At 35.1% G+C, this 27,862-nt stretch overlaps 1 protein-coding gene across 5 annotated transcripts in view; it reads right to left on the bottom strand.

The window, feature by feature from the left end:
- The window catches only part of sky (GTPase-activating protein skywalker), a 103,300-nt gene that overhangs the window by 41,703 nt on the left and 33,735 nt on the right, over nucleotides 1-27,862 (bottom strand). For all 5 annotated transcript variants that reach the window (XM_090116116.1, XM_090116130.1, XM_090116108.1 and 2 more), the window contains exon 4: nucleotides 9,205-9,409. In XM_090116116.1, coding sequence (XP_089972242.1) covers nucleotides 9,205-9,409 — 205 coding nt within the window. The remainder of the gene's footprint in view (nucleotides 1-9,204; nucleotides 9,410-27,862) is intronic.

Here is a 27,862-nt window from a genome sequence, read left to right on the forward strand (position 1 = left end):
GCCCGTACTAAATGATCAATCCTTTCCTAATAGTCCCTGTGAAATGTTTAATAATCTTTTTAATTTAGTACATAATGAATTTGAAAAAATATTTAAAGTTAAATCTTTAAATATTACCAAGGATTTACCATTTAGTAAATGGGCGACAGCTAGTATACATAGGTGCAGGAACATTCTTTATGAATTATATGGTATGAAGCAATATAATAAAGACCCATCTTTTCTTAGTTATGTTAGAAATTACTCAAAAATTTTTAAAAAAGTTTGTTTTACTGCAAAGCGTTTATATATCAAAGAAAAAATACGCGACTCTGATAATAAAGTTAAAACAGTTTGGTCAATTATTAATGGTGAAATGGGTAAAAGCAAATCAAGTAATACCATAAAACTTGTAAATAATGACAGGGTTATTGACAAAAGTGCTGATGTTGCTCTTGCTTTTGAAGAATTCTTCAGTAGTGTCCCTGCTACTATTACTAATAGTTTAAATTCGTCTTCAGCACTTGCAGAAACCTTTTTGAGGGACCATGTTGCGGGGTGTAGTACATTATTTGAATTACGACACGTAACTGCTAGTGATATTGTTACTGCCTTTAAGACGCTTAATCTAAAAAATACTTGTGATCTTTGGGGAATGTCCGTAAATCTAGTTAATAATATAATAGAAAATATTGCGAAAAATTTAGCTTTCATATTTAATAAGTGTTGTGACTATGGTACATTTCCTAATTTACTAAAGCTTAGTAAAGTTGTACCTCTATTTAAGAAGGGCGATCAAGAAGACTGTAACAATTATAGACCTATCTCTATTTTACCAACATTAAGTAAGGTATTCGAGAAGTTAATTTTAAACCAATTGAGTAGTCATTTTGCATCTAATAATTTACTGCACACCAAACAGTTTGGTTTCACAAAGGGGCGCTCAACCACAGATGCTGGAGTTGCACTTCTAACACATATATATAAAGCATGGGAAAACTCAAAAAATGCTCTGGGGATATTTTGTGACCTCTCCAAGGCATTTGACTGCGTTGAACATTGTACCTTGTTACGTAAACTTAATCACTATGGAATTAAAGGAAAAGCCCAGAACCTCATAGCGTCATACCTGCATGATAGGATACAGACTGTAGTTGTTAATGGAGAACGTTCTAGCGGTGCGTCAATTAACATTGGTGTTCCACAGGGGTCAATTTTAGGTCCCTTCTTGTTCTTGGTATATATCAATGATCTTCCCTTTTATTTGCAGGATAGGTGTGAAATAGTTCTGTTTGCAGATGATACCTCATTAATTTTTAATGTGGATAGGCATGACCCAAATGTTGACGAAGTGAACAGTGCTCTTTTACACATATCTAAATGGTTTACTGCCAATAATTTATTATTAAATGCCAAAAAAACCACTTGTGTTGAATTTTTACTTCCTAATGTAAAAAAGTTGAACAGAGATATTACCTTGAACGGGGAGGTATTGCATCCTACTGAGTCTACTGTATTTCTAGGGTTAACATTGGACGAGAAACTACAGTGGGGAGCCCATGTCAACACCGCTGCAGGTAAGCTCAGTTCAGCTGCATATGCAGTCCGAAAAATAAGGCATCTCACCGATGAAGATACAGCTAGATTGGTTTATTTCAGCTACTTTCATAGCATTATGTCCTATGGAATTCTACTGTGGGGCAGGGCTGCAGATATAGAAACTATATTTATCTTACAGAAAAGAGCCATTCGCTCTATATATAATTTACGTGCTCGGGACTCACTAAGAGATCATTTTAAGAATACTGGTATCCTTACTGTACCATCACAGTATATATTTAATAATATTTTGCATGTACACAAAAGCTCCGACTTGCACACAAGAGTAGGAGATAGACACGATTATGGCACAAGGAACAGGAATAGAATTGAAATGCCATTTTTCCGATTAGCTAAAGTTAAAAATTCATTTATGGGTCAAGGTATACGCTTATATAATAGAATTCCTCACAATATTAAAGAGTTTAGTAGTTCTAAATTTAAAACTTATATAAAAAATGTACTAGTTCAGAGAGCGTACTATAGTATTCAGGAATATATAGACGATAAAGACCCATGGAGGGTTATCGCGTAAAAACCACAGGACAGTTCTTTGGCATATTATGATATATTATTATGTAGTTAGATATAAGTTACATATTATGTAATATTGACATGATTTAAAAGAGCAACTATGGAGTTTCTTGCCGATTCTTCTCCGTAGATACTGCTTTCCGAATCGGTGGTAAATGTTAAAAATACTTATGTAATGACGATTCGAAAGTGCTACTAAATAGTAGTCTAATTGAATAAATGAATGTTTGAGTTTGAGTTTTGAGTTTGATATAGTATTTGTTATTCAGTATTTGTGTAATGGATATAAATATTGAAATGTATGTAAGTATAATATTGTTTATAAATCAAGCGACTTATAATTTTGTAGCCTCTATCGCTGCAAACGTCAGTTGCGATATGGGAGCCACTGAAAATCAGTGCTGCGGCTTTAAGGCCGCAGATTTCCTGAGTGGTCTATCCCTATCCAACACACGTGATCCATTCAACCACACTCATTATATTTTTTTACTTTAAATGCACGACAAACATCCTGTTTTTATTTTTTTTTGTAATTTTCATTGTCTGTTTTTTTTTGTTTGTTACACATTGCATTGTTGTTTTTTTTTTCTGTATTTCTGTATTGTTTATATTTGTATTGTTTTTTATCTATGTGTGTTGGATTAAATGTATTTTCTTTCTTTCTTTCTTTCTTTCTTTCAAAGACTAAATAACCGTTACAAAAGCTGCAGCTAAATCGCAAAAAGCATAAACACGGCGTATATAGGGCTCGAAGATAAAAACAATAATAAAGGGAGACTCAAGGACGGAACCAGGGAGGAGGTACGTGACATGGATGTAATCAAGCATTCGGCTTATTTCGCGAATAAAAAACTCAAACAGGAAGCCGAGCGGTCGTGCCCCAGCGCGCACGAGCAAATTTCACATAATGACAGCTATTCAAGCTTTTTGTGAAGCCCTTTAACCTTTTAGTCGTGAATGGATTAGGTTTCCATTCAGTCGTTTAATTGAATTATACTTAAGGACTTTCCAGGTGAGCTTTTGAGTGCTATAGTAATTTTAAATACTAAATCTACTACAGCAAATATGAACCTTATTTTTATAGTAATCAATGTCGTTTTAAATATTTTATTTACAGATGTGATGTGCAGGTTTTCAGAAAAAAGTGCAAAAAATCGAATGATTCATCATCAAACTGGTGTTCCTTCGTTGAATTCGTAAACAACGCCCAACAATATAAAAAGATCACGGGGCAGTCGATGCTTGTAAATACGTGGTACTGGCGTACAGCCAACCACTAAAACGGTGTAGGCCCCTGTTTATATCAGAATACCGTTAAAAAGCGACATTTTTTTTAAACATGTGTAATGTATTTTTCATATAAGCACCTGTAATCGCTACCTATTTCGTTCATTATGTTTAGTTGAAACTAAAAATTGTAGTGTTCATCGTTCTCTTCATGAAGTCTTTGTATTGCTTTATTATCGTATATAGTAAGTAGCATAAATGCAATCATACATAGTTTTAAAAGTATCCCTTTAGACATATTCCTCTTTTCCTTCTATTTCTGCCCAACATATCTCCAAGTTCAAAGCGTATCTTTTCCTCCTATACATTCCCAGTTTTGGGTCTGCCCATCCAAACTACACGCTGTATACTTTGATGTATAGCGAACTCTTGACTGTGATCCAGTTGAAACTGGCGATACTGATAATGAACACAGTGTCACGGCCACGCGTCTCGGATTATTTGAACATAATCTGTGTGACATTGACGCGACCAGCTGCGGCAACGGAATGTATTGTGGCCAATATCGCTTGTTTTCATTGCCCGGTGAAAGATTTAGCAGCGACGCTGATAACAAATAGCTTTGTTTGTTATTCAACAAGCTTATTAAAACGGCGTCTATATTTGCTTTGTTTATTTACCGTGACGTGTGGATTTTTAATTTAATGTATCGATCAAAACAATAGAAACTAAAAGAGCATTAACAAACCATTATCACTCAGATTGCCATCTCATCTAAAACCATATACATCCTCATTAATTCATACCATGAGACATCTAATACAAAGCTTTTTCTCTTGGGAACCAACATTAAATTAGGTTAGCGAGAACATTGAAAAGCAAAAGATCTGCTGAGCACATTCGTGAATTGTGTTATAGTTCCGATATAATTGCACTTCAGGAAACTTGGCTTTTGCCAAGTGATATTGGATTGTTAAGTCAGATCCATGAGGACTTCTCATTCCATGGAATTTCAGCCGTTGATATGTCCGCGGGTATTTTGCGTGGCAGACCTTATGGTGGTGTGGCTTTGCTGTGGCGAAAGAATCTATTTCAGCAGACTAAAATAATTGATGTGGTAGATGACAACTCTCGCATAGTGGCAATAGAATTTAATCTGCAAAACATATCATTTATCGTGATGAGTGTGTACATGCCTTGTGACTGTAGCGATAACTTGCCGGAGTTTACGAGTACATTAAGTGCGATGAATGCTATCGTCGAGAATAGTTGTGTACAATTAGTGTATATGTTAGGGGATTATAATGCGCACCCCGATGCATTGTTTGGGCATGAACTTTTGGCTTTTTGTGAGGAGATTGACTGGCGATGCTCGGATATAGAAATGTTAGATAGTCAATCATCCTACACGTTCGTAAGTGAGGCGCACGGAACTTTGAGGTGGCTAGACCATTGCGTGTGTACTAGGCTCGCCTCAAATACCATTGAAAAGTGTAGTATTCTTTACGACGTAACATGGTCAGATCATTATCCCTTGTTAATATTTTGTAAATTTGACGTGAGTATTCCACCAAAGGTTATAGGGTCAAGTAAGGATATAAAATGTAATAAGATAGTTTGGGGTAATAGAACGTTAAAACAAATTGAAGTATATAGTAAATATTGTGAAAGTAAATTTAAAACCATAAACCTGCATTTAAAATGTCAAAGCCACAACTCACATTGTTTCATAAAAGATCATTCTGACTATTTAGTATCTATGTATAATAATATTATCAACATTTTGAAGGAAGGCGCGGCTTATAGTTATATAAACAATAAGGTTATTAATAAAAAACGTATCCTAGGGTGGAATGATCACGTCAAAGAGTTACACAAAAAGGCTAGAATATATTTTAAGATGTGGATTTCATGTAGTAAGCCTCGTTGTGGTTCAGTGTACGAACAAATGCGATCTTCGCGAAATAGATTTAGAGCAGCTTTAAAAAAGTGTCAAAAAAATGAAGAACAGGTCAAGTTTGATTTATTAGCTAAACATCACAGTAATCAAAATTTTGTTAAATTTTGGCAAATTACAAATACGTGCCATCAGAATAGGGTTGTTTCTAGTACAATAGGATGTGAGAGTGATTGCACAAAAATTGCAAATAGTTTTAAAGACCATTTTCTGGTACAGCCGCTATTGAACGCCAAAGAATGTGAAACAGAGTGTGGTGACCTGATTGATATAGAAATCACAGAAAAAGATGTAATAAGATCATTTAAACATCTCAAAAGAGGAAAATCATCAGGTCATGATAGTCTGAACATTGAGCACCTGTTATATGCTGGACCGACTTTTGTGAAGCTGTTAAGTTATCTGTTTAGCCATTTTATTAAGCATAGCGTATTGCCGGAATCTTTAATGATGACCACGGTTGTCCCAATTGTAAAAAGTAAGTTGTGTGACCTTTCTGACATGGGTAATTATAGACCGGTATCAGTGGCCACTGTGTTGTCAAAGGTTTTTGAATTTATTTTATTGGGCTACCTAGAGAAGAGTGTTAAAATTAATGATCGTCAATTTGGCTTCAGACAAAATTTATCTACGGATCTTGCGATATTTGCATTAAAGAGTTGTGTTAACTATTATAAATCTAGAAAAACTTCTGTGTATGCGTGTTTTCTAGATTTAAGCAAGGCATATGATAGAGTGGTGTACAATAAGTTATGGGACAAAATGTTTAACGCGGGTGTACCTCATAGTATTATTCGTATCTTGAAATATTGGTATCAGCACCAAAAGAATGTTGTAAAGTGGCAGCGTTCATATTCAGATACATACATATTGAACTGTGGTGTAAGACAGGGCGGACTGACTTCTCCGATCCTATTCAATCTTTATGTCAACGCACTGATCGAGGAGCTGAGTTCAGCCCATGTCGGCTGTCATATCGGCGGGTTTAATGTCAATAACATAAGTTACGCGGACGACATGGTGCTCCTTAGCCCCTCGATCAAGGGTCTTAGAGTACTGGTAGATATATGTCAAAATTTTGCTAGCGAACACGGGTTATTGTACAATGAGAAGAAAAGTAATGTCTTGGTATTTCGCTCAGGAAAGGGTCCCGATAACATCCCACCTATTTATTTGAACGGAACGAAACTAGCAATTGTAGAAAATTTTAAATATCTAGGTCACTTTGTCACCAGTACTCTAAGCGACGAAGCTGACATAGAGAGAGAAAGGCGAGGTTTAGCTGTACGATCTAACATGATTATAAGAAGATTTAAGCAGTGCAGTAAAAATGTTAAAAAGCTTCTTTTTACCTCGTATTGTCAGTCTTTTTATTCGAGCAACCTCTGGGTTAATTATACGCGTAGGACCATAAACATTCTAAGAGTTCAATATAACAACGCATTTAGGATGTTTATGGGTCTGCCGCGTTACTGTAGTGCCTCCTTGATGTTTACATTATATAGGGTAAATGACTTTTATGCGATAATGAGAAAAAAGATTTTTTCTATTAGAGATCGGATAAGTAAAAGTACAAATATTGTTTTAAAGGTATTAAACTATTTGGATAATGTTATTAGCAAACATTGGCTTTGTAAATTAGGCTGTAGGAATAAATGTATGTAATTAATAGATAATTGTAATTTGTAATACTAACACTAGGTTATGATGTTACTAATACTATATGGGCTATGTGGCCTGAAATAAATGAATTTTATTTATTATTATTTATTTATTATTATTGAAGGAAATTGTCACTTATTCATCCGGCGGTTGAATTCATCGCGCTAGCTACGTACATCATCAATTGATGTGTATTTCTAAGCAAATATAATGGAGTTCTCACATCGACAGGTGCATTACCGAACTTGACGTCATAAACCGCTCTGATTTAATAACCGGGAGTGAACGATATCGTTGCAAAAATAACCATGTGCCATATTGGTTGCATTCCAGACAATCATAAGAACGTGATTCTAAAAGTGCGACGTACGAAATTGACATAACGACGGACGCGATGCAAATCTGTGGCGTGTCGACGTCAAGAATTAACATTGGCATTTGTTAGATAAGCATCTTTATTTCAAGTTAGGAGAGTCCAAATCAGCTTCCAAGATTAGTGTCAGGGCAGGATAGCTCAAACGGGCTATAGGGGATCGTATTGCAAAGGATTAAGGTACGAAACAGTTCAGAGGTGTAATGGCGATGATATAGTGAATACAGACAAGCGGAGCAATTTGCCTATTGCTGGTTCAATTATCGCCCCCCGCACTCATTACGGAATTAAGGCGAGTGTCTGTAAATTTTGTGACGCCTCTGCAATTTGCGTGAATTGAGAGGATGCCATGTAACCGGTTGTTACCTGACATATACCGATCTTGTTCAATTAAATTATTGCTGTTTACAACTTAAAGGAAATTACACTAAATTTGAACATAATATTATCCATCTCAAATATGCAAATAAAGTTCAATTATAAAGTACAGTTTAACATTACAGTATGATAAGATCTAAAAAACGCAGTTCAGAAGTTGATGATGTTTTAGATCATACAAAAAGTACAACACACTGCTACCGAAATATAAATTCAACTCATCACTCAGAAACAAAATAAATAGTGAATGATATTTTATGAAAGCCCATAACTCTGGAACAAGCAATAAAGCCGAATGGCAGGCCACTAATAAATTGGACCGCGGCAATAAAATTAACGGCTTCCATTCAACACGTCACCGGCATGCACCAGCTTGTGGAAATGTGACGTTCATCTCATTCAACTAATGGAACTAATTTAATTTCGGTTAACGAGGTATTTTGATCAAATAATTTGCTATACCTACTAATGTATAAAATGCAAAACTCTGTCTTATCTGTTGCCCTTTCACGGCTTAACCGTAAATCGGTTATAATCGGTTATCGGTAATGAAATTTTGAAAAGAAAAATTGTTGACGAACCAGCATGGAACAAAGGAAATTTTTTACAAAAATCAACCTCTAAAGAGTTGAGATAAGTTATGATTGTTCTTACTGGTTTCTAATCGAAGTGGAAAATCAATAATATCAATGTAAGTAGAAAACACGTTATCTAATGGTAGGCTTGATTTCTTTTAACAGTATGATCAAAAACGAATCTTAAAGTGTGATAAGATAATTTATTTTTATAGAATTGATGCAGTCTAAATTTGTAAATGTATTAAAATACAAAAATAACCCCCATGTCGGTTTCAATAACCATTGCAACTATCTATTCAAGTTTATCGAACGGATAACAATTTTATAACTTTTATCGGGTGCTTAATTTAAAAGCAATGATAATATTGATCCCAATTTACAACCATGCAATGCAAATACAATATATGGCATATTTGTTATTGCGATATTTGCATTGATAACAATTACTCAATTACATTTTAGTGATATCACTACGTTGGGAAAAGAGCGAGAATTTTTTTAATTTAAAACTACATTTTCAACTCATCTATACAATTTAATTTGAGCTTCATTCGATACAAACGTTATGAGTAAAATAACATTTCCGAATATAAATAAATATTTCATACAATAACAGTGATACCAACACGATTCTTTCTATGGTTCTTGGAACTAAGTTTCTGTTAGAATTCTAAAGGGGATTTCAACTAATAAATTTCAATTTATGGAAGCCACAACGTTTAAACATATACCGGTTCTATAGGTAGATTTATTTTGTTCTTTTAGTTACAATAAAATGTACACATCCAAGCATAAAGTGTAGCAGAGTAGAATAAATGAATATTCAAGTTCCAGACATAATTTCAACACGTACCTGTATGTCTTTATCTTGTTCATCATATATATATGGCATGGTCAAAATTGGCAACACCACTCACCTGGCATAAAGTGCAGCAGAGCAGCTGTGATGGGATACAGGCTGGGGCTGTAGGTGATGTCCGGGCACGCGTAGCCCAGCACGGACACCACGCGGTCGGCCACCGCGCGGCCCTTGCGAGTCAGGTGGTAGCCGAGACAGTGTGTCGCCTCGACAAACGGCGGCAGCATGATCGGCTTGTCCGGCAGCTCCACTGTGCCGAACACCTGTAACAATACATATGACTGGTATAGAACTTGGTCATCAAAATAATATCTGAATAATAGTTGATGATACAATTTTGTCGAGCAACAAATAATAGTACCGTTCGTTATAAATGGCCAATTTAAAAATGACAATACGAATAAATGTCTGTTTTAAATCTATTGCAAAATCTTTAATGATTATTAACACCAATTAGCTTTAGCAATTTATAGTTTTCCTATTAAATTAGTCCCTTATCTATTTATGTGAGTGCCCATGTTTAATTGTTTGTCTCATAATACTTTCCTTTACTTCATTGCAGACTGCTGCGTTTTAAAAATAAAATTTGCCTAGCATAAAAGCGTAGGCATTATAGAAAACTTTTAATACGTACTATCGGAAAATGAAAGCCAGCAGCTTCTATTCATAGCTATGAATTTCTATAGAAATAATACGAAATTACGAAACTCTCAATGCTATCGCTGAATCGCTGTATTCAAGTGGGATTATCTCCTCAACAGAGAAATCTAGCTTCGAATCTCAACCACTTCTTATATGACTGTATAATTTACATCTACAATCTTAGCAACAAAGTAATATAATACTAGTTCTATATCATTTCCCTTTCGTATGAATTACTCAATCAGACCATAGTTACACAGAGATATCTAAGTCACTTCCCATGTAATCAAACTTGGCTAAGTATGTCGCCAAGTCAGGAAACAAGATGGGGATTTAATTGATTGCGTGATACTAATTTGTCCGGTATTTTTACGACTATCAACTCCTTTTAGTACATGACTAATTATGTAAAAAAGGATAGGACAATTCTATTTTCTATTCAAATAGAGTCCTTAAAAACTCGGATTCACACGACTACTGCATTATTTTTCCTGATCACAAATAAAAAGCATATCACAACACAAAATAAAATGCCAAAATATCGATATCTCAATATTCGCATCCTCAATTATCGAGCAGCTTATAATTGGAGCGAGCTGGAACATTCCACAAAAGGATGTTATTGCAAAAATCATGTACCTACAGCACCTCCGTGCAAATTGATACAGTAAACACCTTTAAATCTCTTATCCAATCTGTCGTGGACAATCGCGAGTCGTGATTATCCACTTTGCGGCAAGGCCGGGCAGACTGGACTGGTACAAATTACACCTTTCATATACATATGGAATACTACAATGAATGCTCAATTTGTTCTTGTCCAAACTCCAAAGTACGCATTTAGAGTTCCAAAGTGGAAAAATCGTATAAAATTTTAGTGATGACTTGAACAGAGTTGGAAATTCTAAGAGCACTACACAACCAAGAATAAGGTTAATAAGATATTTTTAGACCTTTCTAATGTTGCCATTTTATTAATTGAATTCTTGATAAATTTCATACTTATTTTAGATGGTTTAACAAATGAACATGAATCTTGTGCAAGATTTAAAAATTTTAAATCATAAGCTTAATACGTACTATAGGAAAATGAAACACAGAAAACTTCCACAAGAATATTAAAGATTTACAACATAATAACCATTTAGAACAACTCATAGTCAACTCATTATCTCAACATTAAATAGTACAATCCGTGACGTATGCATTCGCAACACCACGGCATTGTTCACCATATGCACAGCGTTGCGTATCTGGGGCATTATTATTATCTTATCACCATATAAGATAAGTAAGAACTGAAATATTCTCCCAAAATATCTCCTAACAATCTTTATCGCAATCACCGGTTCTGTTCAAACAAACTCGCTTGGATCAATATTTTCGTCGGTGGCGATAAGTATACATACGAATGGCTGAGGAAAATTTTACCATTCATTAAATATTTGCTATTGAAACGGTCATTTAAAGGTATGCTGACTTCTTGTTCTTGATACACAAATTGTCCTCTATCTTGAACATGCTCGTTTAAACTTGACAAAGGTAATTATAGATATTGAAGGTTAACCAAAAAGGGGTGGTTCGTGTCCCACTGACCATTGCAAAACGGGTTCATCGAACGCTAATCTCGCGTTAGATAAGAGCATTGACAACTCCAACGTTGCCTCGAAGATTGAACGCGTTGCGTAAATCCAACGGAGCAACGACCGAGCCGACCGAACTGTTTGTAAATGCGGCGAATGATAAATAACGTGAATACGCACCAATAACAGTCCGTCACTGTGACAAAAATCCGAAAAGACCCGGTTCTTGGATGGTGCCAGATCTAAAAATAAACATCAACAGTGCTCATGAATTCGCGAAGATAGTTCTCGGGAATAAGAATAACGATGAATGTAAATCAGGGATAATTTTAGCGTCCTTTTATTGTACGAGTTACGAATAAATGAACTAAAAATAGTTTTTGTAAAGCATTTATAATGCGGCATCGGTAAACCAGTATCAGCCATTCAAGACAAAAATAGTATTGCACCGGATTAGGTGCGTCCTTGACACGAATATGAATACCCGATTACGAGCGCTGAAGTTAAAAACGGCTTTTTCCCTATTTGATATTGGATAAACGTGATAATGAGTCATGCGAAACCTTTGAAGTCGAAATGAGTATTTGGAATTTCTCATGTTTACAAAACCGACTAAGATGCATGTTAAAATACAAAAAATTACCCATAAATTAAATACATAGGTATCTACTATCATTTCTCAGAACACACACTTGAATTGAAACAACCACGAAACAAAGAAACGGGAAGTACACACCTCTTAACAACCGCATTAAGCCGTCTTATTACTCTTACAAATTGATGACACCAACTTGCGAAACATCTATACTTAATATTATAAAGAGGAAAAGTTTGTAATTATGTAAGTATGTATGTATGTATGTATGGTTTTCACGCATAAACTACTGGACCGATTTCAAAAATTCTTTCACCATTAGAAAGCTGCATCTTCACTGAGCAACATAGGCTTTATTGCATTTTCAAAAAAATTAGAGATCCTTACCAAAAATGCAATAATGTCCAAATCAAAATGTGACCAAAATCATCGCCTAATTCCATGACGTGACGATATTGCCATGACGCGACCTTGAAGTTTTACTCTCAACACGCCTAAAGAAGTTTCACTTTACACCTGAATTTCTTGAACACCTGAAATGAATTTAAAACGATCTCAATTCTCATTTAGCTGCTCTTAAGAGCTTAAAGCGAGTGGTTTTCAGCGTGCCTTTCCACGTCGACCTATTTCCATTTGAAGCGGTCATACAACGCAGTCTTTTATAATGAATACTTGGACTTTTTTCCGACCCGTTCCGCGCAACGTGCAATTAAATTACTATACCTACATGTTAAGAACGAATTTACGGAGAATAACTGGTTATAATGTTTGTTGCTTTTATATTGTTTCACTGGTGTGGATGAAAAGAAATGTTTGAGTAAACAATGATATCAAAGCAAAGATAAGGAAAATTATATCAGCGCCGTCTGTGAACGTCTAAAATATTATAATACATATCTTGAAGGAGCTTTGCTTACATTCAAATGACATACATAGAAAATGTTTATGCTTGCCTTTACGATCAATGGTCAATACTATGAATAAATTTCTCCGATTTTCAAAATCAACATGATTTAAGGCTTACCTAGTCATGACGTAGTTTTTCGTTGATCGTTGAGGGGGGCCCTATTTTGTTATTTGCCCCAGAGCTACGCCTTTGGATCTAACTACCATAGCAATGCTATTAACTATAATATACGAGCAAATAGTACAAACTCTTGAAGCAATCCCAAATATCTTTCAACTCCGCTTACACAAAGGCATTGGCCAGATGTCGAACTGAATTCCTTTAGGGCAATGTGTTCCCAATACTTACAATAAACTACAACATGAAACGTAATCATATTTTGCAATGCAATCGTTTGATGTAGAGCAGTACCGAAATACTATTTGTAACTATAGTAGAGGTTTCTATAGATCTGCAGATAAATTTATTTATTTGGAGATCTTACAGAAACAATTACAGGGCTCAGGAGTATATATAATTTAATGACATAAACAATAATAACTTTAACTTACTAATCTTTTTTATATGCTCAAAATTCGTAAAAAGCAAAAAAAAAAGACAAAATGACTTTTCAATCGTATTACTTACTTAAATCTCGCAAATCGTACTTAATCATCACCTCATTTTACGTAGGTTGTTTCCCTTCTAAAAATAAAGTCATGTGACGTCACATCCAATTAACTGTTTACTCCATGTGATAGAATCAATTTCCATAAGAAAACAGGCCCCACAATCGCACGACCACGCCCTCCGTCCTTCATACAGTCAAGGCCATCAACTCCTGCGCACGATGTGTTTGCACACAACAAACTTGTTTTGTTGTTTACCTACGCTTTCTTGTTGAACGTTAATATAATTAAAAATATGTATAAGTTTGAACAAAGTTACTTACAATTCACGAAAAAAAAAATGTTCAAATCCTGGAATAAACCGGCATTTTTATTTGTCTTGAACTTTAAATATGGTTATGAAAACTGCGACCGCGAATTTTAAGTTTGCTCTTTGTGTTGTTCACATTGAAATGTGCGCCGTCATTTTTATTTCTGTGTGAAGCCTATTATTAATTTAATCTCTGGTATTATGAATCTACTCCATTAATCACAAACATCATGACAATTTGCCTCAACATTATAAATACACTAATAGGCGTGGGATGGCACTATTATTATAAAATAAAACATGTATAGTCATAGAGTAGGTATTTTTTATTATATTAATACCGCTTATTTTGTCATTCATGAATACTAGAATTCACAGTTCTCATATTAATATTAAACAGATATATTGTAAACAAATCATGGACTTAATTAGTGTTTGTACCTATTATTAACTAACAATTATACCTATTGATAAAGGATACACAGTGTATATATAATAAAATGTTAAATACCAAGAACTCCATTGTTAACAATATCAATAACATAATAACAATACAATTATTTAAATTATGAGAAAGCATATAAATATTTTCATTTGTATGGAGCAATTAAATTCACTAGTGCGCAAACTAACATCGATAATATGCAATATTAAACATATTTATTTGAATGTTTTATTATAATATTATGAAACAGTACAGTTAATGCTATTTGCTTTATCTATACTAATATTATAAAGCTGAAGAGTTTGTTTTGAACGCGCCAATCTCAGGAACTAGGTACTGATCCGATTTGAAAAATTCTTTCGGGGTTAGATAGTCCATTTATCGAGGAAGACTATAAGCTATATATCATCTCGTTACGACCAACTGGGGCGAAGCACTGCGGGTAAATCCGCGGAACACAGCTAGTTTTCTATAAAATACGAATTGTTTCTATTTATTGCTTTTAAAGTGAACAATTAGAGTGAGGCTACTTTAACAGCCTGCAATCTTTCAAACGGAATTTCCTTTATGTATTTAGTTCCATATAATATGTTTGATTTCCAGTATAAGATATACCAACACGTAACTAAGACCAACTTTGACCACTTGCGCGGGCGTCTTTAGCCACGGTTAGTATCACCACATTAAACGGCACCACAAACACGTGACACATCAAATTATACTAGCGAGCTGCCCGCGGCTTTGCCCACTTGTCTGTAAGAAGTTTAAAAGATTTATCATTTAAGCATACATGGGGTCATAGGGACAAATAAAGCGACTTTGTTTTATACTATATACTATGTAGTGATGATACGTACAATACACACGGGAGTTGAAGTCCTAATTAGCGGACCCAGCCCCGACACGACCTCTTGCGCTCAATCAACGCTCAATTGGACGTATGCGGAGTGCGGAGTGCGGACCCGACACCCGCCAAATTGCAAATTCGATAGCCCTTGTTTTCTATTATGCTATAATTCATCATCAGCCCATATACTTTCCCACTGGTGGGACTCCCGTAAGGGTATATCTAGAATGTTATACTTCTCATTGTATGTATAAAAAGTATTCAGCGGATTAGATCATGATTATAGCTAAATCATTCTTGCTATCAATGCGTTAAAAGGCTCTGTTTCTAAACCTCAATTTTAATATGGAAGGAAAATCATATTTATTCAAGACAAGCTGTGCTCCGTGGTTTTACCCGCAGTTCTCCGCTCCTATTGGTCTTAGCGAGAATATATTGCCTATAGCCTTCCTCGATAAATCCTCGAAAAATTCTTCGAAATAATTTTTCGAATCGGACCAGTAGTTCCCGAGATTAGCGCGTTCAAACAAACAAACTCTTCAGCTTCTCTAAAGAAAATCAAAGAGATTTGCACTTTAATTTATTAAAGAAACTTAATTATAACATAATATTCACATCTCGAACCTCATGGTTTATATCTCATGACAATAATAAAATAAATTTAAAAATATGTTTATGGGTCAGGTACGTGTTTATTATATTACGTAATCTGACGCATTCGCTGCGCAATTATTAAATGTTTCATGCTATTTATGGAGCAATTAATGTACATAATTAATATAATAAGTTGCGATAATACTTCAGCCACTTCAACTTTTAATGTCAACAACGCAAGCGAAATGAGAGAGACGGTAAAATTAATTTATCTTTTACAGGCAAAGTTATTTCCTCTTTTATGTTGAAAACGTTTCACTAATTGGTATTTAATTCAAGCCTATATAAATTACCGACAACCAACATTTTTCTCGTTACAATTTCTGAATATTTACGATAAATATTAAAGTATCCATCTCACAAAACAATTTATTTCTATTGAATGACATCTAATTAGAAGTAAGAAAATTCAACAGAAGATCCAAGGGAAAATCCGCAAAATCGAGGAAAACGAACAGCTCCTTAATTGCAAGAAGCGAGTATAGACGAATTAATTATTTACCTCCAGCCCGCCCAAAATACACTTTACAATAAACTTTTCCTATGTACTCTAGAGTAAATAAACACAAGGCCAGCTTTATTCTCATTGGGATAAGAGCTATTTTCGTCTGACGAATTCGTCGGAAATAACTGTGCGTTCTCACATCGAGCCTGCGATCGTAAATCTTTTGCGGCTAAAAGTCGATAACGAAAAACACAATCTCGCAAATATGCATGTATCTTTAGACTTGGTAAACGCTTCTGCTTTCTACACATACATATTATGTAATATCCATCTTGATTAGTAATATTTAAACGTCGATATGGGGATCTCCATGGAGACAGAGACCAGAGATCGCGATATACTATCGCGGTTTTTGTACGCTTCAAAAATATTTTTCTCTTTATCCTTTTTCTCATCCCTTGTCTATGTAGTAGAAATATGTCACGGCGAAGCGTGGCATTGTACAAATGTCTTAATAATAAAAGAAGTAAAAGCTAAAATAGAGCAACATACAAATAAACATATGGAAAACGTACATGTACCAAAACTCACGTTTCATATTGAACATTTGAGTGACACTTAAATAAACAACATTGGACAAGCGCAATAGCTTCATGTAAAAAAAATTCTCATAAAATGGGCCCGTTTATACTTTATATTTAATAAAAACAAAATAAAATGAAAAAAAATATTGCGTAATTTGTTTAAAACTGTGACTTAGACTAAATACTATCTGGATTAAAAGGAGCAAAGAAAATTAAAGACCAATCACTACATAGTATAAAACAAAGTCGCTTTCCCTGTCCCTATGTCCCTATGTCCCTTTGTACGCTTAAATCTTTGAAACTACGCAACGGATTTTGATATGGTTTTTTTTAATAGATAGAGTGATTCAAGAGGAAGGTTTATATGTATAATAACATCCATTAAATAGTGGAGAAGTACTGTTATTTTTGAGGTTTCTAATGTGAGGTCGTAAAAAATTACATTTTTTCCGCTTACATTGCAAACGCAGGCTGAACCCTACGAGTTTTATCAAAATAATGTACTAAGTATTATACACATTGAAAAGGTCTACAGAAAAGTCCGCGATGGTATATGTCTATCTCTTATGGATAACCCACAATAACTTTTTTTTGTCATTTACTTTTTACGACAAATAATGGCTAATTTTCGATGCGATCTTAACCAATACAGCATTAATCCTTAACCAATTAAATACCTTGAATACATTGTTCATTTAATATAGATCTATATGGCCTTTTACACCGTATGATTTAAGTGAATATTTTCGAAGATATTACAGATTTAAAAATTGCGGGACGTAGCGTTTGCGGCGGTACCGGCCGGCCGCCAGGCTATCTATTTTATACCCGTGCGAAGCCGGAGCGGGCCGCTATGTTTTTATATACAACGTTCACAGTTTTTCTGTAGTGTTTTTAGTATCAGCATTGCACCCGTGCGAAGCCGGGGCGGGTCGCTAGTACTTCTATAATACAAAGTTTATCGATACATCTAGTATCATATTTTTCATAAAAAACAATATTGAAACAAACAGCTTATACGAATTAACTTGTATCATAATTAAACCAGTACAGAAAGTATCATTGAAACTGACATTTAAGACGAAAACACAATAACACTCGTGATAACATTGTTTATATTGATAACAAAAACTCAGCAAGCATGTTTACCTTCATTCACTGACTGCACAAGTATCTTAGATTTTTATTGACAATATAAATGTGCGTTTCTTTTGTTTATTACCTACTAGCGGTCCGCCCCGGCTTCGCCCGTGGTACCTACATGTTTACGTTTTTTTTCATAAGAACCATCCTCGTATAAGGAATTTTTTGGTAAGGATCTCAATTTTTTTTGAAAATGCAATATAGCCTATGCTGCTCAGTGAAGATGCAGCTTTCTAATGGTGAAAGAATTTTCGAAATCGGTCCAGTAGTTTATGCGTGAAAACCATACGTACATACATACATAATTACAAACCTTTCCTCTTTATAATATTAGTATAGATATATTTATTCAGTAAACACTTGTGTTAAAAGTTAAAACATATGAAGAAAAATGAAAGATCAAAATTAAATTTTTTAAAGAGAAATATACGAATGGACTTTACTGGATCCCTGTAGTCTAAATAAAGAATTCCTTTTATTCCTTCTGTTGTGTTTACAGACATGTACTTTTTATCAACTCCGACTAAAGCAAATCTTACTAATATTTTAAACCCGCATCACGGGAAAAGCTCTGAAGGGTTGATGATGATACTTGGCAGTATAGTTTAACGCATAAGCTATAGAAATACTTTTCCCTACGTTATGTCACTGGGTGAAACTGCGTGGACCTTCCTAACTATGATTTATAAATAACTCCAATCATTTCATCCTCCCAGCTTACCTACCTACAATCTACATATTATGTAGTACTGAGTACACAATAATCGTCCCAATCAACCATTTAATACCTCCTCAGTACTCTCAATCAATCAAACCACTACCTGCTTCTAATAGATCCATTTCAATGTGCGACGCGGACTCAAATAGCTGATATACAGGATGTCCTGCATATGGTATACTATGCTCAATGGAAATTGTAGTTTTTCATGCGCTGATTACTCTAAAAATACTTGTAAAAAACGCAACGCCTTTTTTCTATTAGATAAATTCCGAAGACTATGTTTTGACTGGCTGACAACATGCTGACCTTTGCCAATCGCATGCGCTTTTACGTTTTTAAGATTATGCATTGTTTTCATTTTGACATAATGCCCGCATTATCAAGTCGGTTGCGCGAAGCTAGTTTAAGAAAAAATCAAGTATTTACATGGTTTTGTTGTTGCACTACTGTTAACGTTATCAGCATATGCAAAACATCACGCTCCATTCATCCTACCACACCACATTTGGGACACCCTGTATATCACTGAGATTTATCCCATTATGCAATGATCGCTGTATCCGCGTCCGTTGGGCAACAGCGTCCCTTTATTGGGTCACGCTATTCTGGTCTTATCGCTAATATTTCTAATGTGCGCAATTGAATCTGGTGCTGTGCATTCTGGCTTGACTTGAGGTCTGTTGAGCGTAGCTATTTATGATTCTCTGTCACGCGATGTAAACAGCTTAATGGATTATAGATGTATGTTATGTAAGAATCGATTTTAGATTGACTACGTATGATAAAATATTGGATTTTTATACAATATCATCAGTCAACCGATATTTTATTATCATTCACTAACTAAAAGCACAGAATAGTTAATAGTACTGCTAAAAGTAAACATTTTGTTAATTATGCATCTAAGCAAAAATAAAAAATTAATGCCTCAAGAAATTGCTAGAAAATAAGCTATATTCACAAAAGTACTATCTGTACATTGTCTAATTAAACAAGGGAACTTCATTAAAACTTCATGCCTAAGGGAGCTTAGACAAATCCACCGTCTCGAGAGAACCTTTGTTAATTAATACTTTATTTTTAACTTTATTTCTACTTTTATTTCTTCTAACATTTTAATTACACTAAAAACCTTGACCTTTGCGTCGATGAATTAAATTGAAGCTATTATATTTTTTTTAATAAAAATACTTCAACATGTATTAAAAAATAAGGTTCAACAATCAACATTTAGTAAACAAAGTAACGTTGGTGACGACAACAATTAAAACATAAAATATAAAGAGACATAATTTAATTCGTGGTCAAAATGAACTCAAGCTAATTATTTTTATTCGCTAAAGACCGACTGCAATCTGCACTATGTCACTTCTACAACTAGCGTCAACTCGTACGATTTATACCTTTTCATTTTTTGTGGTATCAATAACATACATATATTCATGAATTAAATGCCACTAGCTTTCCACCCGCCGCGGCATCGCCCGCGAAGTCAAAGAAAATCCCGCATAGTTCGCGTTTCCGTGGGATTTCCGGGATAAAACCTATCCTATGTCCTTTCTCGGGTATCAAAATAACTCTATACCAAATTTCATGCAGATTGGTTCAGTAGTTAAGGCGTGATTGAGTAACAGACAGACAGACAGAGTTACTTTCGCATTTATAATATTAGTATGGATTATTTGGAAAATCAGGTAATAATATAAAACAACGAGATTATCACACCTTCCAAAAGGAAATCTATAATATGAAAATGAATCGCAAAATGTGTTGGTAAGCGCTGGAGAACGGCTGAATCTTCGATTTCGTTATTTTTTTTATACTATTCCTTGAAGTAGGATGGTTCTTATGGAGAGAAAACGTGAACATGTACCATGGGCGAAACCAGGGCGGAACGCTAGTATTTAAATAAAATAAAAAAAAACTTGTTTATTTACATCGCGTAATATAACACACACGAACACACGCAGTGACATAAAACTATTTTACGATAGATTGTGAATTGATAAAACATGATTTAAGGGCCGGCGCCCACTGCCGGCACGGCCGCGGCGTGGCATGGCAGGGCAGAGGATTTTATTACTAATGAAGTTATTTTGAATCTTATTTCAATCAGTTTAGAATTCAAGTTACTTTATTTCGATGCCACGATGCCGCGACGTATCGCAGGATGCTGCAGCATGACGCGGCACGCCACAGGATGCGGCGGCATGACGTGTCTTGCTTTGGGGTCGAGGAATTATGATTGCTAGCTAGTTGAAATAAGGTTGAAACTTATGCAGCATTAGTGGGGCTTTTAGCAGGATGCCACGGCATGCCGCGGGATGCCATTGCACGCCGCGGGATGCTCTGCCGTGCCATGCCGTGCCGTGCCGGCAGTGGGCGCCAGCCCTAAAGTCATTCACACAATTGTATATTTATTCAAAAATTCTAGAATTTTATTAAAATGTTTGTGTAGTAATGTTTATTTTGCAAAATTTAAAGTATGTGTTAATAAAATTAACGATGGCGGAATAAAAAAAAATTGTATGTATCTACATGAAACATAATATATGCAAGGCATAAAGTTAACATTTTTTCGTGTATTTTATAATTATATTCTGTTTGTATGATATACTGTATTATTTAATACATAATAGGAAATAAAATATACAATAACAAAGTAAAGGTGAATCAGTCGCTAATGAGGCCGGGAAACCGGAAACGAGCTTGCCTTCATTATTTTTGTCTTTTTCTTTGGTAACATTTCCCATTAGAACTTAATTATAAAAAAGAATTCCTTATTTATTCTATTAACTGTAAAACAGAAACAAAATTTATCACGTATGGATGTTTTACAAACGTCCTGCGATTTCTTGTATACCCTATATATGAACTAGAGTCATAAAAATTTCACTACTGACTCGCACATCGATTCAATAAGCCCTCTGTATCCTATACGTATCCTTCTTAGCCCATCACGAAAGCTATATCTACATTGTAACCAAAAAAATCTATACTAATATTATAAAGCTGAAGAGTTTGAACGCGATAATCTCGGGAACTACTGGTCCGATTTGAAAAATTCTTTCGGTGTTAGATAGCCCATTTATCGAGGAAGGTTATAGGCTATATATCATCACGCTACGACCAACAGGAGTGGCGCCAGTGCCACGGGGATGAAACCGCGCGGAGCAGCTAGTTAAATATAATCTTTCCACCCGCAGCTTCGCCCGCGCAGTCAAAGAAAAACCCGCATAGTTCCCGTTCCCGTGGGATTTCCGGGATAAAACCTATCCTATTTCCCGGGATAAAAAGTATAGCCTATGTCCTTTCTCGGGTATCAAAATATCTCTATACCAAATTTCATGCAAATTGGTTCAGTAGTTAAGGCGTGATTGAGTAACAGACAGACAGACAGAGTTACTTTCGCATTTATAATATTAGTATGGATAACAAATCTGCACGAGCAACACCACATATACTGATAACCCCACACGCATACCTACCCATACAACCTTATCAAAGTATACATAACATAGGCCACAGGTCGGCCGTGTTGACGGCGATACGGAAACTGTCCTTTCTCAATCGCATTATTAATAAATAATAATAATATGGAACAACGGAATTTTCTATGCGATCCACCTTTCACTGGTTCCAACTGGTTGGAGCGGGTACTATATGAGGATAAGATTTGCGCTAGTTAATAATAAAAACTTAGCAATAGAATGCACTTTATTATAATGAATGTATTAGAATTTCAAGCTTCATTAGGTACCACAGAGAAGTTTAAAATTATATATTTTCAATCGTGTTTTTTAACTATCACCAGAAGTGTACCGAAGTTGCGAACACTTGCTACGGGCACGGTCAATCGCACTGCATAAAACATAATTGATAATAAGGTAATGTGAACTCAGACACAATTCTGTACTTAATTTCGTAAACGCATAATTTCCCTACTTTTTTATAAGAAATTAACACACAATACCAAAAGATTTAAAAAAATACATAGAACCGTATAAACAGTATTTAATTATGATAAACTGTTTCGTTGACATTACCAATATCCAACCACAGCAATCAACCAACCAACCACAATCAAAAGCATACAAAATCAAAACAAATCGAAGCAGGAAATTAATCTCACAAGTCAGACATAACAGAGGCACTTATGAAATTAAACGCATCGAATAAGGGCAATCAAATCACGAGGTCCAATAAACTGCAGGTTCCGATATATTAGCATGACATCACGGACCACGGTTCAATGACCGGTGGTCACCTACTTGCATCTTCCTTGGAAGAATTTCTTCTCTCTTTGCTTGCCTTCCGCTCTATGGATGTAAAATACAGCAGAGCTAGTAGGTTTTAAGTTCTAGGTAGACGTGCTCCTAAATAGATCGCATCACTGCTTAATATCAGGCAGTATAGCGGTCAAACGACTACTTATTTAATTAAAAACCGGCCAAGTGCGAGTCGGGCTCGCGCACAAAGGGTTCCGTAGCAGCAAATATAATAAATTACAGTTAAATCAACCTATCTCAAAAACTATAAGAGATACTTTGATCAAACCAAAAATCGTTGAAAGAGTTAATTAGCATGCATCACCTCTATTTTTTTTAGAATTTTATACCCCGTAGTTATAAAAATAGAGGGGGGGGGGACATACTTTTACGACTTTGAGAGCTGATATCTCAAAAACCGTTCACTTTAAGAAAAATGTTTTTTAGAAAACTTTATATCATTTTAAAAGACCTTTCCATTGATACCCCACACGGGTATGTACATCGAAAAAAAAATTTCATCCCTCAGTTACATGTATGGGGGGCCCCACCCCCAATTCTTTTTTTTACTATTTAGTGTCATATTTTTGTAGCGGTTCATACAACACATATTCCCATCAAATTTCATCACTGTAGTACTTATAGTTTCCGAGTAAATCGGCTGTGACAGACGGACAGACGGACAGACGGACAGACGGACATGACGAAACTATAAGGGTTCCGTTTTTGCCATTTTGGCTACGGAACCCTAAAAAAAGAGCCGGATTTAACTGTCATATTACCCATTGGGCATTGCCCTATTTCTTTTGTTGCTACAATGTTTCTTATAGGGTTGTCAGAAGCGGAATCAATGCTAATCATAAAATATGTAAGAAGATGAACAAAACTTAATTAGTTTTTGGCACGACATGCATTCATATTGGCATGATCATGTATCGTTCTTTAGAATGGTTACAGTTATAACTCAGAGAAAAGGTCACTCAGAGTATGAGAGATCGCGTATACCAAATATCCATGCATAATAAACTTAACAGCACCCAGTGTACAACCGTACATTCATAGATTTCATTTATAATATTTCGGCATTCCAATCCAATTACCCACTTCAATATTCTTAATTACTAAAATTGTTTATTGAAAAAATATTGAAGCTAACATCCTCAAAAAAAATATGCAAATCAAACGAGTATTCATACATTGCTAAAAAGGATATTACTTACACCAATTAAGCTGTAATTATCACCTAATTAATATCTCCACTTTTTCAGTGTATCAGTATCGAAAACTGACAACCGCACGAACTTAATAATATTTATACGAAATCAGGAAATCATTGAAGTGTATAAGAATGTAATACGCCTGCATTTTATATATGCAAATGATATGCATTCATGCCGTGTGCCGAGTCAAAAATGTTTAAATATTCAGAACCAAACATTACATCACAAACTCGAAATATAAAAGAAATAAAATATTTAAAATATTTTAATAATAGTACCCTAGCACGCACTTTTAATAATAGTTGTCTGTAAAGTCGGTTTACTGACGATAGTTGAACGTGACAACGTCCGATTGTGCTTCTTTGTCGCTCGTTCTGCTCTCTCGCTTGCACTGGAACGCCTCAGAGCGAGGTAACGCCGCATGAGTCATGTTTTTTCTTGCGTGCAGCCGGATCTATCGAATTATAAGACGTTGTCACGTCAAAAATCTACTAATATTTAACTATCAATTTAAATAACTTCAGAAAACCATCTAAACGCATCATAGCTAATACATATTAACGTTACATAACACGATTTCTTCAACCAAAAATCACTCTATAGCCCATGAAAAGCAATCCAAACACGAGTCAATTTACTTTAAAATGTCACAGAATCGTGAACATCATATCACTTGACCTAGAAAACGAAATTGAAATGGTTGTATCCATTAATCTTTAGAGGCAATTTAAAATCGGTCACGTTGTGTTCCTATCTGTTCGCCGCTAATTGGATTTCTTTACTACTCAGTGGCATGACGTCCAGCTTAGGTAAGTTCACCTCAATAATAGATTTCATCAAAACAACCGATCGCTAAATTAAAAATTTCAATTTGCAATTACATTCGATACTTTTTAGTATCAACTGTTTGAGTCATAGAAAAGACATACTATACATACATAAATTTAGTAAACATTAGTTTATAAACAGTCGCGGTCGGTAGGGTACAATAATAATTCTCACGCGGTAGAGTCGTAACCGTTCCCGCAGTTCCGTCCAAAGCAGCGCGATGGAACAGAGTGGGGTTTTAGTCGGTAAAAATCCGACATAACCACGGCTCCATCCCCGGGAGCCGGGGGTATCTAAGAAGATTTCCCCACTATAAAAAAAAGGGTACAATAATTCTACTTTTCGCTACCATTTGCATTTTAAATATTTAATCTTTTTCTACTAAGGTACACCATACGTCATCCGACCCACATCTTAAACTTCCAATAAGAATAAACTCCACATTTTGCTCAATCATGTCCGTCATATTATTCTTCTAACTTCTCTATAGAGGTAAAACGTATATTTTACACGCTTTATATTAGCTTCACCTGTATGTTTGTTTGTTTGTAACCGACTTCTTTGGGCGCGATTTTGACCCACTTTATGACTGATGACAATACACTAATTTGATAAAATTATTCCATTTTTTAGTTCGGTTTCTATAAAAAGCGTGTTTTTTAGTTTTTTATATTATTTCACTTTGATTGAGTAATAGTAAACAATGTAATATTAGCATGCGACCACAATAGCCGACCGTTAATTATATCACATTACCTAAGATTGATTTGTATGGTGTTTTGCGGTATACTGTACAATGTACCTACAGGTTACGTATTACAATCTAGAATATAAATTCTGAATTTTATTACTACTTTAACATTCCTACTAGTACTTGCATTATTATCAAGAAAGTTTGTAATTTTTTCATGCCAAAACTGAATGAAATTAGGTAGCCTTTAACACATAGGATACACTTAGGAATTATGATCTAAATCCTTAATTGTATCCAAGTTACACGCAAGTTAAACGGCACTCTGGGGTTAATATTATTTAGGAAAAAAAGGTAAAATTCCATTTCAAATAGGTATGCCGAATGAAAATAAATCATACATTTAAATAAAATAAGTGTACCAAAGAAAATCATCACCAAGCAAAGAAACAGTAATAATAAATAACGTGAAAGGGCCTCATAAATTGAAAACCACTCGTAGACCAATACATAGTTTCCATTACAGCCGTGTTGCAACGACTACTGTATTTTAATTAAATGCTAATGAATTCATTTGTCTATTTGTCTGCGGCGAACAATTTGTTTTGCGTGAACGCAAAATTATGCTAAGCAACCAACTGAGTGTGTGTTATATTTTCTTGTATTTTACATTTACCTACACATATTATAGACTACATAATATTTAGAGAAGATTTACTTATTTTTCTGGGACTTAATACCTCTCCTGTTATGCCCGTTGCAATGAGAAATGTACTAATTTTAAAAACAAAATACTATTGTTTAATAAATAAATACCTAACATACTAAAACGCAAAGTACCTAATCTTAAATAACATAATTCTACTTTATAAAAATGCACACGCTACTACATGCAAATTCGCCAACTCCAATCAATTACTAAGCACGCAAACTCTTCCCAAAGTTAATAAAATTTAATTGCAAAATCGTTGCAAAAAAAATTGCTTGTCTGTAAAGTCGGTTTACTGACGATAGTTGAACGTGACAACGTCCGATTGTGCTTCTTTGTCGCTCGTTCCGCGCTCTCGCTTGCACTTCAAGCCTATGGAACGCCTCAGAGCGAGGTAACGCCGCATGAGTCATGTTTTTTCGTGCGTGCAGCCGGCTCTATCGAATTATAAGACGTTGTCACGTCAAAAACATTTGCATCCCCAGTCCCCACACAGATCGACCACACTATCTACCTCTATAACCATATACAGTACAAGCTTTCCGCCCGCGGCTTGGCCCGCTTTGTCCAAAACCTAATAAATTACATGCTAAAACCTTCCTCTTGAATCACTCTATCTATTTAAAAAAACGGCATCAAAATCGGTCGCGTAGTTCGAAAGATTTAAGCATACAAAGGGACATAGAGACAGAGAAAGCGACTTTGTTTTATACTATGTAGTGATACGCACAACTAATCACGCCAAGGTCGCGGGTTCGAAGCCTCACAGGTGCAGGAAGCGTGTTCCCGACTTCCTGCCATCGATTGGCACACGCAGGCCGTGACACTGGGACCTTGGGCTCTCGATACTTAGTAGAATTAATAACTTGTGGTGCATTTAATTGTTTCGGAAGTATTATTTTCTTTCTCATCAGTTAAACCAATAAAAGGACTATGTACTACTAACTAATATAAGGATTTTGGACTAAACAAAGATACAATGTTCTCCTGCAACTGCTTTGTGATTTGTCATTCTACTATGTACTTTTGCAACTAACCTACATCTTCCCTTAATCATTATGTCTTATATCACATTGCTTTACATATAAGATTGCACTATCGTTCTACATATCCTGTAACTCCTCTGTCATAACCATGTCATAACCAACTTCTTATTACATATGCAATTACTACATATTTCCAAGATAGTACAGCTACACATAATTTCCTGAGATTGCTTTAGTCTTCTACATTTCTAACACCTTTATCATCACACCTACTTTCAATAAACACCTACCCTCATCGCAATTCACATTTCATAAGATTGCACTAGTCTCCTACATTTCTAACACCTTCATCACCACACCTACTTCATAAAACCACCTACTTCTATACAAAAACATGGCACGTGACCAGGTAAGTGCGAAGTGAACCTAGATCATCTATTTTGGTACTTGGCGAGAAGCCACGACGCTTTTACCTATGTATATCCCGAATTTACGATTTTTGTTTGATGTGTTTGTGCAGATAGCCGATG

This window comes from Colias eurytheme, chromosome 2 (assembly GCF_061535395.1).
Source record: "Colias eurytheme isolate Ceu_HAF_F1 chromosome 2, ilColEury1 Martin Lab GWU primary, whole genome shotgun sequence".
Classification (NCBI taxonomy): domain Eukaryota; kingdom Metazoa; phylum Arthropoda; class Insecta; order Lepidoptera; family Pieridae; genus Colias; species Colias eurytheme.